The sequence below is a fragment of the Varanus komodoensis genome, unplaced genomic scaffold (genome assembly GCF_004798865.1).
Source record: "Varanus komodoensis strain SLA01 unplaced genomic scaffold, ASM479886v1 scaffold1, whole genome shotgun sequence".
In the NCBI taxonomy this organism is placed as follows: domain Eukaryota; kingdom Metazoa; phylum Chordata; class Lepidosauria; order Squamata; family Varanidae; genus Varanus; species Varanus komodoensis.
In genome coordinates this window covers 104,056,536-104,073,875 of record NW_025335268.1, presented here as the reverse complement: position 1 = coordinate 104,073,875, position 17,340 = coordinate 104,056,536, and the positions used below count along the sequence as shown (strand labels likewise).

The 17,340-nt window shown below is 40.4% G+C and overlaps 1 protein-coding gene across 2 annotated transcripts in view; it reads left to right on the top strand.

Moving 5' to 3' along the window:
- Positions 1-5,881: 5,881 nt before the first annotated feature.
- The window catches only part of LOC123027880 (nebulin related anchoring protein), a 73,445-nt gene continuing 61,986 nt past the window's right edge, over positions 5,882-17,340 (top strand). The window contains exons 1-6 of one of the 2 annotated variants that reach the window (XM_044439190.1): positions 5,882-6,095; positions 6,457-6,551; positions 9,484-9,562; positions 14,141-14,242; positions 15,580-15,684; positions 16,719-16,826. In XM_044439190.1, the coding sequence (XP_044295125.1) occupies positions 6,024-6,095; positions 6,457-6,551; positions 9,484-9,562; positions 14,141-14,242; positions 15,580-15,684; positions 16,719-16,826 (561 nt within the window). In that variant the 5' untranslated portion in view covers positions 5,882-6,023. Of the gene's footprint in view, positions 6,096-6,456; positions 6,552-9,483; positions 9,572-14,140; positions 14,243-15,579; positions 15,685-16,718; positions 16,827-17,340 lie in introns of both variants that reach the window. The other variant, XM_044439182.1, reaches the window with a different exon arrangement.

Genomic DNA, 17,340 nt, shown 5'->3' with positions numbered 1-17,340 from the left:
GGCAGGAAGCTCACTGATATGATTCTGGGGAAACACACATTCAGCCTAACCTACGGCCAGGGCTGACTCCAGCTGTGAGGAGACTTGGACACAGTGCTTCTTACAAGGGCTCCTCTTTCATCAGTAGTCCATGGCTAAGGTGGACAGCAGTGGCAGGTCTCCCAAGTGGTCTGAGCAAGACCAGGTGACTAGAACTTGTCTCTTTACATTTTTCATAATCTCCTCTCTCCACCAGTGTAGAGCAGGGCCTAAATATATTCATTTTTGCATTTCAGACCTTAGGCAAGCATTAATGGTGGGCTCTGCTGGGGTCTTGACATTCATTTGCATACTAGCCTCGGTCTCAATTCTGCATTTTGTCGGATCGGGTGCACCCCGTCCCATCCCTTCCCTGCTCCATGCTGGAGGTGAATAGAGACCTACTATACTATAGGCCTTTTTGGCCCCTAGGACAGCTGCAGGATAAACTCAAAGAGTTGTGTGCAGTCGCAAGCCACGATTTGGCCACCCATCCTGTATATGAGCAACAATTCTGAAACCAGGCGGAGTTCTGCACATCAACACTGGTGGCCTATCTACTTCAGCATCCCTGTCGCCTAATAAAGTGGTATTGTAACTGATGATGTCTCCAAGTAATTGAAGGCCACAACAGTCCAGATCCAGGTCAAGGCTCCTGTAATTACACAAAAGTGAAGAAAAAAAAAAAAAAAAGCAGGTGTTACGGTATAGTCTTACGGCTTGGGCTTCCAAAAATCCAAAACAGACATTACTTTAAATTCAAGCTTGGCAGTTCTTATCCACCCACACCCATTTTTACACTTCAATAGCTGCAGCAGCTCACTGTAGCCCTTCAGCCTGCCTTCAATGCTGGGACCCCAGTCTGGACTGGGGACCCTGTGACTCCTCCAGAAAAAAAAAATGAGAAGGAGAGAGATAGCTGCTAGATAACAATTTACTTTATCAAATTTCTTTTTGGCTCTGAGCTAGATTGACTACTAATCTGGCTTATTATAAGAGTTTTTGTATGCCAGTATTGTGAGTATGCAATAGTATAACTCCCATATATATTCTCTGAGCTCACTGAAGGAGGATAGGATATAAAAGTGAAACAAGTAAGCTCTGGTATATTAATAGTGTGGTGCAAATGAATGAGGAGAAAATGTTCACTGTACCAAGATCCTTGATGCTTCCCCTGCTTCTCCACTCTTGAACCCTTCAGTCATGTAGGATGCATGGCCTTTCTATGCAAAGATGGTAAAACCCAAGTTTCTAGTTTTTAACATCCAATAACATAAAAATAAATAGAACCACAATTTCATAAACTATGCTCTATAGTGTGTTAATTTGAATTTAAATATTTTTGTTTGATGGATAGCTGCAAATACTAATCATGGAGAATGCATGATCCTTATAGCCAATAAGTAAACATGCATAGAGTCAGCCTGACCTGCCTACGCAAGCTGGGCTGTTCTTGGGATGAAATCCATTTTCACATCTAAGAACGTGCACATCTACAGCGCTATTCTTTTCATGTCCATTCACATGTAAGTCCTTTCCCAGGCAGGTGTATATGAGATTGTAGCCCTAGCATGAGATTACAAGCTGCACAACTTGTCTGAAGTTATCTTCTCTTAATATTTATGCTCATTTGAAATACATTAATCAACTCTGTGTCCAGTGTTAGGTGGCAGACTGCAAGGGTGTCATCAAATGTGTCAACAAGATGGAATGTGTTTAGAAGAGGGCAAAAAGGATGGTCCTTGAAAGTAATTCCTGTGGAGACTCACCTAGCTGAATGAACTGGCTACGTTTAGCCTACAGAAAAGAGTGAGGAGAAATGTGATAGACCTTTTCATGCATCTCCTCTCATGTAGGAGAGGGCAAGGGTATGAGCTCTGTTGCCCCAGACAGCAGGATTAGGCCTTCAGTGTCTAATTTACAGGGTAATTTTTAGTTGAATTTAAACTAAATGTTTTAATGGTAATAGCAAATTTTCATAGAAGTGATTGCCTGCAGGGGTGGTAGGCTCTTCTGTGCCAGAGGTCTTCAAGAAGAAGCTGGACAGCTATGTGTTGGAACACTCTAATTCAATCAGAGAGCTCTGTGATTGTATGGTCCATAAATCAAAAGACAAGTCACATCTTTTGCAAGATTCACAAGACAAACTTCACTGACCTAAATCCTATACACTATGTACATTTATTGACTAAACCTTAATCTCTACATAACTGTCCTAGAACAGTTGCTCATAATACTGACTGTAGAGGATGTGACCCTGGACTTAAGTTGTATCCAGGACCTAATCAAAGATGTAAATATTGTTAAACTAATTGGAAACCATGTAAGAGAAAAAAATGCCTGGAAAATGCAGTAACATTTGATTTTCAAGGAGAAAGGTTTGGAAAAATGAGATCTGTACTTCGGTTTGTTGACCTACCCAGGGTTTGTCTGTCAGGCAAGAGATGAATCTGCAGCTTATTCTGTTGATTCCTGGGCTATTTTCCCCTTTTGTCCTTCGCTCAATCTGTTGCCATAGCCTGAATGCCTTTGTGGAAGGATTTCACTGCATTTGCAGCCAGTGTAACAGTGGACTGTTCTTTCTATAAACAGGGCATGGGAGATTTATGTGCTGTTCTTGACATTGCTTGTAGCTCCCCTCCCCTCCCTTGGCCAAAATACTGGAAAGTTTCCTTTGGGAAATGTTAATCGTTTCTCACCATGGTGGGGTTACATAAGAAAAGCCATGCTAGATCCTACTGAGGTCCATATACTTCAGCATTCTCTTTACTCTGATCAGCCTGCTGACTACTGGAAGCTCACAAGCAAGACTTAAATTCTGCCCATGTTCCCCAGTGAGTGGCATATGAAGGTATGTCGCCTCTGATACTGGAGGTAAATAAACAGCTATCAGGACTAGCAGCCATGTTCCACTGTCTTCTCCATGGAGAATTTCTCCAATCTCCATTTAAAACCACCCATATCACCACATATTCTGGAAGTAAATTCCATTGCCTAATTGTGTGATGAAGTACTTCCTTTTGAGAAGTACTTCCTTCAGACCTCAGCACAGATGCCACGGCCGGCAGTGCATGCTAAAAGTTTTGGCTGATTAGCCAACTGTCTCTCTTCCTGGAGAGTGACCTGAAAACAGTAGTGCCCTCTCTGGTGATGCTAGGCTCCGTTTCTGCTCTGCACAGGGCTATCCTTGTGCTACCCCAGAAAATGCAACTAATAGAAAATATGGCAGCCAGGCTGGTCTCTGGAACATCATGGAGACATTACATTTCACTAATATTAAAGTCTCCGCACTGCTTGCCAGGACATTTCCAGATGCTGTGGAAGGTGTGGTAATTACCTTTAAAGCTGTTTATGGCTTGGGTCCAGAATACTTTCAGGAGCATCTTTGCCCATATATTCTGCTTTGCCCACCAAGGTCCTCTGGGGATAATCTTTTGAAGATTACCCCTGTAAGGTCAATGTCTACTACCCAGCGGACTTTCTTGCCTCTGAATTATGGAATGGCCTGCTGGGAGAGATACATCAGATGTCCCAGACTGCTATCTTTGAGAGTGAGTTAAAGACTTATCTCTTCCAAGAAGACTTCCCAGATTAGTTTTTCTAATGTGCTTGTTTTTAGTTGTAATTTTTAACTACTGTTGATTTTATTTTTAAGCGCCCAGAACTTATAGGAATGTGGTGTAATATATGACCACATTAAAAAATAAAATAAAATTGTCCTAAATCTCCTATCTATCAGCTTCATAGCATGACCATGGGTTCTACTATTATGAAAGAGGAGGAAAAATGCCTCCCTACCCACTTTCCCCAAACTATGCATAATTTTGTACACCTCTAACATGTCTTCCTCCTAAGCTGAACAGTCAAAGCTGTTAGATAGGCAGTCCAGCATAGTGCCTGGAAAGCTGGACTGCGACTCTGGAGATTTGGGTTCAAGGAAAAGGGGAGAGATACAATTATAGAAGCTGCATCCTTTCCTTGTAGTGGAATAGCTCCAGCCCTTTGATTGATTTTGTTGCTTTTTTCTGCACTTTTTCTAGCCCTACAATATCCTGATGAGAACAGTAGTGCTAGCTCAGATCCCATCGGATTTTATATGAAGTTTGGATTTTTTGTCCCAAAATGCACTTTGCCCATCCTTATATTTGACTGCATTTGCCATTTTAATGCTCATTTCCCAATTTGGAGAGATTCCTTTGGAGCTCTTCTCAAGTCCCTTTTGTTTTAACCAGCCTGATTAATTTGCTGTCATTAGCAAACTTGGCCAGCTCAGCACTCACTCTCAATTCCAAATGATTTATTTACAAATTAAAAAGCATTGGTCCCAATACATATACCTGTGGGAACCTGCTGTTTACACATCTATGGTGGGAGACGTTAGTAGTTATTATTATTGTCTGCTTTCTGTTTTTAACCAGTTACTGATCCATAAGGGCAAATCCTTACCCCCCCTGGGGTTTCATTCTGGAGTACCTAGGCAAATTACAGGGTACAGTGACACACTTGTACAAATTTAAATGGGGTCTTGGTGACAGATGTTGCAAGTGAGAATTATGAAGAAAATGTCCCAGCCAACTCTTTCAGATGATCTAATCCCTATATTATAGACTCTGAGTAAATATTAGCTTTTTCATGCATGTAATCATAGAATAAGGGATGCAGGTGGTGCAGTGGTTTAAACTGTTGTGCTGCTGGGCTGGTTGATTGAAAGGTCACCGGTTTCAATCTGCACAACGGGGTGAGTTCCTGTTGCTCCATCCCAGCTCCTGCCAACCTTGCAGTTCGAAAGCGTGCAAATGCAAGTCGATAAAAAGGTACCACTGCGCTGGGAAGGTAACAGCGTTCCATGCACTTCGGTGTTTAGGCATGCTGGCCACATGACCACAGAAACTGTCTGTGAACAAACTCTGGCTCCATCGGCTAGGAAATGGAGATGAGCACTGCCCCCTAGAGTTAGGCATGACTGGACTTAATGTCAAGGGGAAACCTTTACCTTTAATCATAGACTAGCAGAGTTGGAAGAGGCCATGAAGGCCATTGCTGTTGCAGGACATCACGTTACACCATTTCAGATGGCTGTCCAGTTTCTTTTTGAATGTCTCTGGTGTAGGAGAGCCCACAACCTCTCTAGGCAGCTGGTTCCAATGTTGTATTGCTCTGACAGTGAGGAAGCTTTTCCTGATGTCCAGCCTGAATCTGGGTTGTTGCAACTTGAATTGATTATTCCATGTCCTACATCAACAAGAAGAAATCTGGACCTTCCTCTTTGTGACAGACTTTGAGATACTTATAGAAAGATATAGAGGGATCATGTTCCCCTCAGTGCTCTCTTTTCAAGGCTGAACATGCCTGAAGAATATGATAATCTACATAAAGAACTCCTAAAATCAGCATTTTTTTTCAGTAGATAAGTTCCACTGGAAGCTGACGACCCAATGGGCTTTAAGTCCAGATAGCATATGAATCACAGGGTTCTCAGTCTGGTTCCTGTAGAATTTGGCAATAACTAATTCAGAGTCTGTTGTGTATTGAACTTAGTTGGGAAACTGCTTCACACTGTCCTTCTTTCCGTAATGGTGACGCCTGGCTAACAGATAATAATCTAAAGACGAAGTGACATATATTTAGAAGTCAGACTTTTAGCCCTGGCACTTAAGCGTTAAACCTCCATAGTTTAAATATTAACAATTAAATGTTCTTGCTCATATGATCATGATACCCCTCTATGAGTTCAGTCTTCTATTTAGAGAAAGGTGTCACTGAATTCTATCTCTTTCCCTCCCATGAACTCTTACACAGTTGCCAAAATAATCTCTCTTAGTAAGTGGCAGCTTTAAAAACCAGACAACAGCTGAGTTTGAAGCAGAACTTCATCAAACAGGAGGTAGAAGCTTTGGACTGTGGCTTGGAACGGATAGATTGGTGTGTGTTTCACAGGAAGCTAAGCATATAATTGTATCCTCTGAAATTCTGATAATACGTTTATCTCTTTGGACAATACAAAAATGAATATTCAGCCTTGTGCCAGATGTCAATATGGGGTTTATCCTGCAGAGAAGATTAACTGTATTGACCAGGTCAGTAGATTTTGTTACACTGTCCATTATGAAAACTTTTGTATAATACTCTTTGGCTAGATAGTCTATATCTGCTTTAACTGAACTCAGAGCAAATATCCCAAACTATCATAACCTTTATTCATGTTGAATGAGTTGAACGTCAGCTCTGAACTTTACTAAGTATATAATTTGGGAGAATGCTTTACATCTCTTAAAGGTTATGTGTGACAAATTGGTCTTTGACATATACTTTTTCATACAGTGGTAGCAGTTGTGTATTCAACTGCCAAGAATAATTAGTTATGAGCTTTAAAAACAGACTTAAATAAAATATGAAACACAAGCAACTTTCACTGTATTTTTTTCTTGCTATTTTTAGACATGGCACAAAGCCTGCTTTCACTGCGAGGTCTGCAAGATGGTGCTAACCGTAAATAACTTTGTTAGCCATGAGAAAAGGCCATACTGTCAAGCGTAAGTGTGTCTTTAGTCTTCTATCAAGACAATGTTATGGCTGTATAATCCATCAACAGGCTCTGACTGGATTAAATTTTGATACTGCCAAAGATATCAGTTCATTCTTCCCCTACCCCCAATTAATTTGTTTCAGTTTTCAGAGTATAGAGTTATAGGCAATCCTAGAATTGCAGCCACATTGGAACAAACAAAACAAGACAAAGCAAAGCATGCTCAAATAGTCCCATTACACTTTAGGTAATAAATATTGTGACATCCAGTTTATGAGCTAGATGTGAATAAATATACCCAATGGATAACACAGGTGAAACCATGTTAAATCTTTTAAATAGCAGATTTTGACATTGCAGTTGTATCCAAAGGAGTCAAAGTAGTAATTTAGCTTCATGTCAACCCTGAGAAATATCTTGATTAAAAATCAAACTAGGTGAAATGTGGGAGATCCATTAAGATGACTCCCCTTTTGAAAAACAAGCAACCAAAACAAATAGGTGTAACTCTGTATTATCTTTTCATTAACATTATTATTGATGCTATAGAGCCTAGTAGCCAAAATTCTCTGGACCATCACAGTAATTCATAATGGATACAATCACAGAATGGATAATGAAATACAATTACAGTAATAAAATAAATATAGCATAAAATCCCAATACAGAATTTAAAAGAATTTAAAAAGCCAAAATAATTTCAATAAATACTAGATCTAATAGAGCAAGTAACATGTCCTACCATAGTCTATTAAGCACCTGGGAGTAGAGGGCAGTCTTAACTTGGTGCCAAAGGAATTACGGTATTGTGCCAGGCCTCTATGCACAAATCATTCCATACGTGCGGTGCCATTGCTGAGAAGGCCCTCTTGTTTGTTGCCTTGCTCCAAGTCTCCCTTGAAGGTGACACTCAAAGGATTGCTTCATGTGAAGATCATAGTGTCTAGGTAGGTTCAGGTCAGAAGAAGCATTATATCAGGTATTGTAGTCCCAAGCTGTGTAGACCTTGGAAGTGTTTTTATATGGCCGGACTGTTGGCACCCAGTTATTAATCTGCGTGCTGCATTTTGTACAAGCTGCTGCTTCAGGGGTAGCCGCACGTAAAGTCTATTGTAATAGTCTCAACTTGGAGCTCAGAGAACATAGTTTACTGAAGCCAGGTTATTCCCGTCCAGATAGGCATGTAGCTGGGTCACAAGTTAACTGGTAGATGACACTCTGGGCCACTGAGGTCAAGTTCAAAGAGAACTCCCAAGCAACAAAAGTGCTCCTACTGGGGGAATGCAACCTCATTCATAGCAGGTTGAACAGCCCCAGCCAGATAGAAATTAGCAACCAGTAGCATTTCAGTTCATCTAGATTTTGTCTCCACTTTATTAGCTTTCATCCAGACCAGACGCAGAATAGCACATCCACAGCCTCACTTGAGCAAGAAGAAAAAAGAAAGAGAGCTGCATGTTACCCACATACTGATGGCAGTGCACTCCCAAACTCCAGATGGTCCCATTCAGTGGCTTCATGAAGAAGTTAAGGGGCATGGGGGATAAGAGTGACGACAGAATAATCCATAGGGCTGAGCCATATTTGCCAAGCACCACCTCCTGCTGCTGGCCATCCAAGCAGGAATGGAACCACTGCACTGCAGTAACCACCTGCCCTGCTCAGACATCTGTCCCAGAATGATCCCGTGGTTAATGGGACTGAAAGCTGCCAAGAGATCCAGGAGTATCAGCACAGTCACACTTCCCCAGCTCTCTTGACATAAGCGGTTGTATAGGGCAAGCAACGCTGTTTTGTTGCCAAAAGCACAACCTGAATGAAATGGGCCCAGATAGTCTCATGCATGGCAACCCTTTCTCTCCATGCTATTTTCCCAGTGCAAATCGCCATTACCCCAAAAGTGCTATTTGCCTTCGAGTTGAAACAAGAACCTGAATGGTAGATGTATACTTTGCCCCATGCGCTAAATATTAACTTTTTGTATCCATTTTCATCTGGGACACAGCATGGGCTTAACACATCCTCCAACAGGGATAGCATACTAATATAAATCAGCTGCTGTTTCCCAACTAATGATTATTTAAAGCAAGCAAGCCGACATGGGAAGCCTATTCATGGAGTTCCTGTGTTACCTTGTACTTTAAGATAACACAGGATCACACTGTCTATTTGTGAATAGAGCTAAGAATGGTCAGTGATCTCTGATTCTCTCCACCACAACCCTGCTGAAAAGTGGGAAACCTTGGTGCTCCCACAGTGTCCTGTTTGATTTTTGTGGGAAAACCAACAGAAGAGGTGGAGACATAGGGCATCCTACCCACATGCACAATCATCTCTCAGGTGGTAGTTTGTAAACCAGACTGTAGCAGTCTAGTTTACCATGGTGTGCAGACTCGCCCAATATAGTAATTCTGAGCAGTGCTGATGAAGGGGAAAATTGTATGGTGTTTCCATAGTGACATAAAAGGTCAAGTTCCCCATACATGTGGATCATTTGGGGCTTCTTTTAAAAGTATCAAATATTCACAATCTCAATCTCTATTTGTGTAAATGCTAATATATGGATAGTTTTTAAATCAGAAAGAGACGTGAACTATAGTTTTCAAGTTGCAAATTATTCAATGCATTTAAAAAGAAGCCATACTCATTTCCTCTTAACCGTGTTTTCTAGAATAAAAGAGTAGATGGTGTTTTTTGTTTTTTATTGTTATGCACTTTTGTAGCTAAAAGCACAATGCTAATCAAATGATTATTAGAATTTATTAAGATCTAGGCAACTCCTAAAAGGAAAAATGTCTAGGTAAGTTTTTAGTTGCATTTTGGAATGTCAGTTCAGTGTTTTAAGATGCTGCCTTCCTGTATTTGTCTGTCTGCCATTCTTCTATACTGAAATAGCATTCGTAATAGTTTTCTAAACTTATACCTGCTTTCTTTTGTAGACATAATCCTAAAAACAATACATTCACAAGCGTTTTTGAAACACCAATAAACATGAATGTGAAAAAACAGTCTGAAGCGGTAAGCGAGGTAAGATGCTTTAGGAATGAATGTGTTTTATGTTAGACTGACTTAGCATAGCCATGCTAAGGGTGATTGCAGACCCGAGCCTATTTCCTCCTTTAAAAATCCTTTAGGCTTATATGCAACTGTTCAAAGCTGCCGTTTCACCCTCTGCTGCTGCTTTCCATCATCTTCTTCTTCTCTTCTCAGGTGGTTCCAACAGCTCTGGTTATGCTAATCCAGCACAGCTCTAGTTACACTGAGCCTTAATCACACTGACCCTTTGTTTACAAGGAGTGCAGTGATACCTCTGCTTAGAACATGAGCGATCCTAGCCTATCAGAATTCTAAACACAAAATACTTAGTCATAAAAAAGAAATCTCATCATTAAATACTTCCCATTTACCGTGAAAGGGAGAGCATTTTGATGCTGAGGAAACAGACTCTCTTTTTTTCTCAGCCTATTTCTTTTTGAAAGTAATAAAAGAATATCTGATGAGCAATCTCAGTTCTTTATGCTGAATTGGCTTTGCTTTAAACTGGACTATATCTGGATCATATTTTGCCACCTGAAGCAAAAGGCAAGACTCTCCCTCCCCCAGTTCCATGTGCTGAAGCTGACTTCAGCCCTAACAGTGAGCTGGCACCTGCCACTTCATCATCTGAGTGCAGCAGCCTGCCCTGGGGGCTGCAGAGGCTGCCAGGAAGCACACGCAGCCTTGTCTCCCAACACTTTGCTTCCATGTCCTGCCGGCCAACATGAACTGCTTGAGGCAGTTGCTGTACTGCTGAATGGTAGGGCTGTAACTGCATGAAGGGAAGGGCACCTAAGTGCTAAGTGCCTTCAGGCCTAGAGGAAATGGATAAAATTCGGTATCAGTGCAAATGCTCAGCTAGAGATCAGATTAGGCTGGGCTATGCAGAGTTCTGCTGTGGAGTTACACTGCAAAGCCAGAGAATAAAACATGATCAGTCTGAGTCATCATCATCAAAGTTGCAATGAAATGACCAGAGCTGGGGATAAGCAAAACTCTCCCCACCCACATTTCAATATGAAGGTCAGTTTCACGCTTACATTAAGACTGTACATTCAGAGCTATCCCAGGCATTAAAGCAATGAGGAATGCTTTGGATCTGTGTATCCAAAGCATGTATACAAAGTTGTGCATCCAAATCAACTCAAGGAGATTATGGTAGTGATAAAATAGTGAAAATATCAAGACTGAACTTCAGGCTTATTTTATGCACTTTAAAAAACGCTGGCTATACCCACCAAAGGAAATAAGGAAAAGTTTCAGCAAAAGAAGACTTGCTGGACCTCTTAGTTGTTCCTTTGGCTAATATACCACTGAAAATCCACATCCTTTCTCACTAATAAAATAAAATAAAATGCTAGAAATGCTGATCTAATAGTTCAGTCCCAGGAGTTCATGCAAACGTTTTCTGTAGCTTTGTTTCACAGTCCAAGACTTCCTTTGAACTTTTATTTCAAATGCACCAGAAAACTCAAAGGAAAACTCTGCTGAAACTGTTGAGTCTTTGACACCAAACCAGAAAGTATGTGCAGGTTCGTTGAACAACAAAAACGGTTTTTCAAACCTCTGATCAACCTGGCACTAGGATCTGACTTTTTAACAAAAATATAAAGTTGAGTAAGTTTTACATGGTTGCATTGGGTAAATGAATTGATATGTCAGGGAGTTGCTAGATTTCTGTTTCACCCCTCAGGTTAAAACTGCAGGAAACCCTCTGAGATATTTCTGTGCTTTCAAAATTTGTTAAAGTGCTCCCTATTACAATTTTCCAAATTTCCTAAATGAAAAATGTATATTTTTCTCAGTGTTCATACTAGGAATAGGAAACTAAACCTTTGCATACTTAGAAATACATTATTTGGGTTTTGTGGAGGCGGAGTGTGCACAGACTGAATTCTTAACACATGGTGAGAAAAGAATAACAATATTACATTTTGTATGCAAAATATTGCTCTCATAAGCCATATTCTATATTTTTCCTTTGCAAGGTAATTCTAAAGAATTCCATATATACTCTCATAGATGGTGCTCATATTAATATTTTGTAATTTGTACATGAGATTCATTTTGGAAAGTTGATACTAAATCAAGAAGTCAATACACTCACTTGACATCCCTACTCAGATGATGTTGTGCCTTTCCCATTCCAGTCTGGGTACAACCAGCACTTTCTTTTCCTTTTCTGGAACGAGGAAAATAAAGCATTTCACTGTGAAAGCAAAGGGAAGTACGATTTCCTCTTGTGTATTTATGCTATTCCACTTTACGACAATGTCATCTAGAGGTTATGTACTGCAAAAGCAAGAAGGGAAATGCTGCTTGTGAAGGGTTCAGATCTCAGCTATCTGACGAAGATGAAAGCAGATACAGCAGATTAACAGGCTCATGTGGCTACATAGCTTCTCCCAAAATATTAACAAACTATACAGCTCATTGCCAAATCTACTCCAACTTCTGCCTTACTTGTATTCCTCCCAGTGGATTTAGCTCTTAACAAAACCATTCAAATGGATCAGTGGGCAATGAATAGAATTTCAGAGTGTGTCTTATGAAAGGGTATTTACAGATGTAGGAAAGCATGGTGCATTATTCTCTCCTTTCTTTCTCAGTTTGTCTCTTGTGATGGCGCCCAACTTATGGAACACGCTCCCCAGAGAGGTCCGCCTGGCGCCATCGTTATTTGTTTTTCAGCACCAGGCCAAGACCTTTTTATTTAAACATTATTTTAACTGTTGGTTTTATTTATTGATTTTAAATTTGTTGCCAGGATGGCTCCAGTAATTTATGTATTTTGTATAGAAATATATTTATTTATGTACTGGAAGCCACCCCAAGGCTTATGTGAATGGGGCAGCATACAAGTGTTCCAAATAAATCAATCAATCAATCAATCAATCAATCAATCAATCAACAACTGAGCAGAGAGTAAAGATGGAGGAAGTGCTAATCATTTTTTAAAAATGTGCCTTACTTTATTTCCCTACCACCCAACAACCAAAGCTATGCCCCTCACATCTCTTCAATGATTCCAGCATCAGCTAGAGACTCAGAAATGGCATGTCAGGAATCTCCCTTCACATGACTTTCACATGACATGAAATGTCCCAAGATGTCCAGTTAGCAAACCCGCACTTGGGACAGATTTGATTCCCACTGCTGCTTGGAATAATAATAATAACAACAACAACAACAACAACAACAACAACAACATCCCTGTAACTTTGCTTTGTTTTATGTGTGATTCCTTTCAGTTGACTCTAACCCTCACATGAGTGGATATTTGCTTACACAGCAGGATTTTTCTGTCCTCTTCTCACCCCTGCAGTGCCCCAGATTTAGTCCAGCAAGTCCCACAATCCTATGGAGCACATTTGAGGGACCCATGAGGAGCTGATTATTTATTATAATAAAACAATTTATTTTAATTTCTGTAACATTTGGGGATCAATCTAGAGAGAAGTGCTCTTGGACATCTTCCTTTGCCTCACTGTAGTAAAATTCTGTCCTTACTTTGGTTATTGACTTCACTATGCTCTAGTTATTGCCTTTTCATATGCTTTGAACACTGTGTTTTGGTATACTTCATTGGGTGCACAGCTTGATCTGTTGCACTGAATTGTGTTAAATTGAAGAACTGCTTTATGATTTTGTCTTGCTCATGTGACACTTTTAATGTGAAAATAAAGATACTGTGTTTGCAGTTCATGTTAATGTATGCATCTGAGTCAAGTAAACCTTTTTGCAGTAAGCATGGAAAATGTATTACATACAGAAGATACTGGGCCTAATATGGAAAAATGAATAATTGAGGTTAAATTTCTGTTTTGACATTCAGTTGGTATATATAGGAAGATATTCGCTTCCAAGTTCTTTTTAATATGCATGTACTGGAAGATTGACATACTGTTCCTTTCTACACAAGGCTGTTAACCTGCTGTATCAACTTTCAGTTTGCTGCAGAACTGATATCCAAGCTCTGTATGAGGAGCATTTTCTTTCCTGCTTTTCTGCTGGATAACCTCTAGGTGGCACTGAGGCATAGCAGAATAGCATAAATACACAAGAGAAAAACATGCTTTTTTAGTATTCACAATTAAAAGCTTCATTTTCACTGCTGTAAACACAGAAGTGAAACTGGGAAATCATGCTGTTGTTTGAAGAACCTGTAAAAAAAACCCCTCTGATTATTGAGCATGTGAGAAACACCTCATGTAGAAGAGTCCACAATTCTCTGAAAGAAATTTTAAAATGAGATTTTCCTTGTCTGGTTCTCAGGACATTTTCCAAAATGTGTCTCCATGTTTTGAAAATCAATGGCAGATTTTTGAATGAAAATGTCATCAAAATGTTGTTTGAAATGTAAGCATACATTCTGTGAAGAAGGTTCTGGTTTTAGTATTTTGATTCCTAAAACGTCTGGCTCTTTTGTAGGAAAGACTGTTTGAAGTATACCATGTAGACTTCAGAGCTTGTTCTGTAATACTTATTGCCAGAGAGTTTCCTTTCTTTCAAGTGATGTTTGTTTTGTATTCACTGCCACTGAGTCTGTTTTTCATGCAGATTAAGTATCGAGAAGAGGGTGAGAAGTTCAAATCTGTTTTTCACTGGGACATGAAATCCAGACATATGGAAGATGCACGGAAAGTACAACTAAACAGTCAGGTGAGAGACTGTCTCGACGCATATGTGGTTGTGAACTCTGAAATACTGGACCACTCTTCAGCCTCACATACCTTGTCCTTTATGAATGGATACATATTCACTTTTACATCAGGAAGGGGAAGCCTGTTGCTATCAGATGTTGTGGACTACAGTATCCCTGACCATTGACTATGCTGGCTGGAGCTGATAGGAGTTGAAGACCAATGACCTCCGGTGGGGCACAATTTAATCCTCTGAGGATGGTACCAGGATAATGTTTCACAGATGAGGCAGTATAGGCTAGAACTAAAGATCTGCAATGCCTTCATGAATAATACTGTGCATCAACTTTTCCCAACTGTGAGTCCTCCAAATATTTGGACTCTATTTATTTAAAGTTTTTATATGCCATCCAATACTAGAGTCTGTGGATGGCTTACAAAACAACAAAACAACAAAACAACATACTAACAAACAACACACTTTCTCTCCCATCAGTTCCAGCAAGCATGGCCAATGGTTAGGAACTATGGAATTGTCATCCAAAAGGTCGGGAAGAACCAAACTGGGAAAAGACCAGTGTACAGGTTTCAATTCTATATCCTCTTACCTGGGAGTAAGCCCTATTGAACTCAATGGGACTGATTTTTGAGTAGACATGTATGGGATTGCACTGTTTCAATTTCTGTCCCAATCCAATTCATTGGCTAGAAAAATAATTCTATTTAAAAAGGAAAACAAAAACCAGAGAAAAGGAAAAAATAATAGACTAATTTTGAATAGAAAAGAATTAAAACCTGCTGGGTGATTCACTTTGCTTGAACATAGGTTCAGTGGCCCCACTCCTTAGCAACGTACTAGGGACTCGGCTGGACTTTAGGGACTACTCATCCTTAAAGAGGAGTACCACTGGGGTTCCTAAAGTAAGACAATTACACTACATTGTCAGTGCAGGCAGAGGCACTGGGTGCATAGGACTGGAGTTAGGATGTCCTCTCTCTAGGTCTGACACCCTGATCAAAATCAAATTAACAGGAATGTAAGTTCAAATGCCATTTTAAACAAAGCAAATGTATAGTTCATTAAGTTTGGGACTAAAGTGCCAGAGTTTCATGCATGATACAAAAGTGAAGGGAATCCCTGGGACTGTTTCCCATGGAATTACGTTTCTGCTTTTGATCAGGATTCAAAAGCACAAACATAGTCCACAAGAATTAGTGTATGATAGAAAGAAGAAAGGGATGTGGTCACATCCAGCTGCACATTTATAATCTACTAAAAGAATAGATCTTTTGAGATGAAGCTAAAAGTTTGTACAACTGCGTGCAGTTCTCATTATACAGTTTTCATTTGTTTAGAAAGCCTATCATGATACATATGAAGAAAGTAAATCCTGGTTCCCAGACACCATTGCAAATTCGGAAATGGTCGGAATAGCCCAAGCACAGAACACACTTTGCGATGTAAGTGCACCTACAACCTGTCACGAAATACGTTTCCATATCCACACAAGTCTGGCTGTTAGGATGGGTGAAGAAAGCTTCTAGAAAGAATGTTTGTACATTTCCCCGCAGCTCTGGCTGCTGGTGCCCAAAAACCTGTCTGGAAGGCCATTTGGCCTCCTGTCCAATGCAGGTTGGGACATGAGACCAATGCAGGATAGGCAAGAACTATTTTGATGCTTGAGGCAAAGAGGGGTGACTCTGGCACTGGACCAGTATCTTCCACTGCCCTTGGGATGAGCAAACATGAAAGTGCCCTCCAACTGCTTGCTACTGCTGTTTGACCCTTAAAGCATCTACAGCCTGAGGTAGCCACTCCACTTTGGCTAAAGACAGAGCTGGCCCTGTAAGGAAAGGAGCTACCAGGTTAAGGTAGACTTATGGAAAACTGGGTGAATCTTAATCTAATTTGGAGCAATTTTCTCTTTTCCCAGAAGCCCCATACATTTTTCAGGAGGGTCCCCAGTACATCAGTGAGGCTTTTTAAGAAAACAAGTGGCTTTTGAGAGGATAAAGGATGGGAGGTTGTAGGAACAACAACAATGAACTTTCTCTGGTTTCACAGTGAACTTTGTGTTCTTCACAATGAGGTTTCTTAGCCTTCCCTTTAGGCTCTGCGGTTTTTTGGGGCAGGGGAGATTTGGGGGTGGAAAGTGGCATGATGGAAAAGTTTACACCTACCCTACCCAAATATGGTGGTTTCCTATTAGACTTTGATGTGAATAAACTGGTGAAGAATAGTGTGAAGGTCAGCTGCATGCTATATTTTTAATGCAGCATGTGGTTTAACTGGGTGAAATTAAAACTGCTTCTCACAAGCTACTTGCAGCCCTGTCTTATGTGTATTTACGTTGTAGGAAGTCATACTGGATTTGAGGAAACTCATTGGAAGTAATCATGCAATCACAGAGGAAAGATAGGATACCAATAAATAAATATTAGGGGAATTAGTTACATGGCCAACATTTGAACACGCCCATTTTTCTTTCTTCTAGGTGAAGTATCAAACTGAAGAGGAGCAGCAAAGGGGCAAAGGCAGTTTTCCTGCTCTGATCACTCCTGCTTATCAGATCGCCAAGAAAGCTACTCAACTGTCCAGTAATGTGAGTTCCAGGGATGTCATTTGAAAGAGGGCTGAATATTGCAGGAGTGTCCACAGCAAGGGCCACAGGCTTCTGCTTTATTCATTTAAATGATTTTTAGGCTGACTTTAAGGGTCGAACCCTCTCAAGGTGCAATACCAGATAAAGGCAATACAAACAAATGGAAGGCAAAAACAATAGAAAAAACAAACAATCTTCAAAAAAATGCTATGAAAACAGATAATCCTGATGAAACTTGCAGCTGGTGAAAATGAGTGAGACTTCAGTGCCTTCCTGAAGACCTGCTAAGAAGGATCTTGATAAATTGAAATGGTCTTCTTGCTTGTACTTAACTGCCCTTGGTGGAGGGCAGGTGAGAAAGGCCTCTGCTGATGCCCTCAGAACGCAGGAAAGTTGGTATAGGAGGCTGTGGTCCACCAAGTAACTGGGGTCCAAACCATTTAAGGATGTAAAGGTTAAAACCAGCACCTAGAAATTCACCTGGGAATTGGGCCAATGCAGCTGGCAAAAAAAT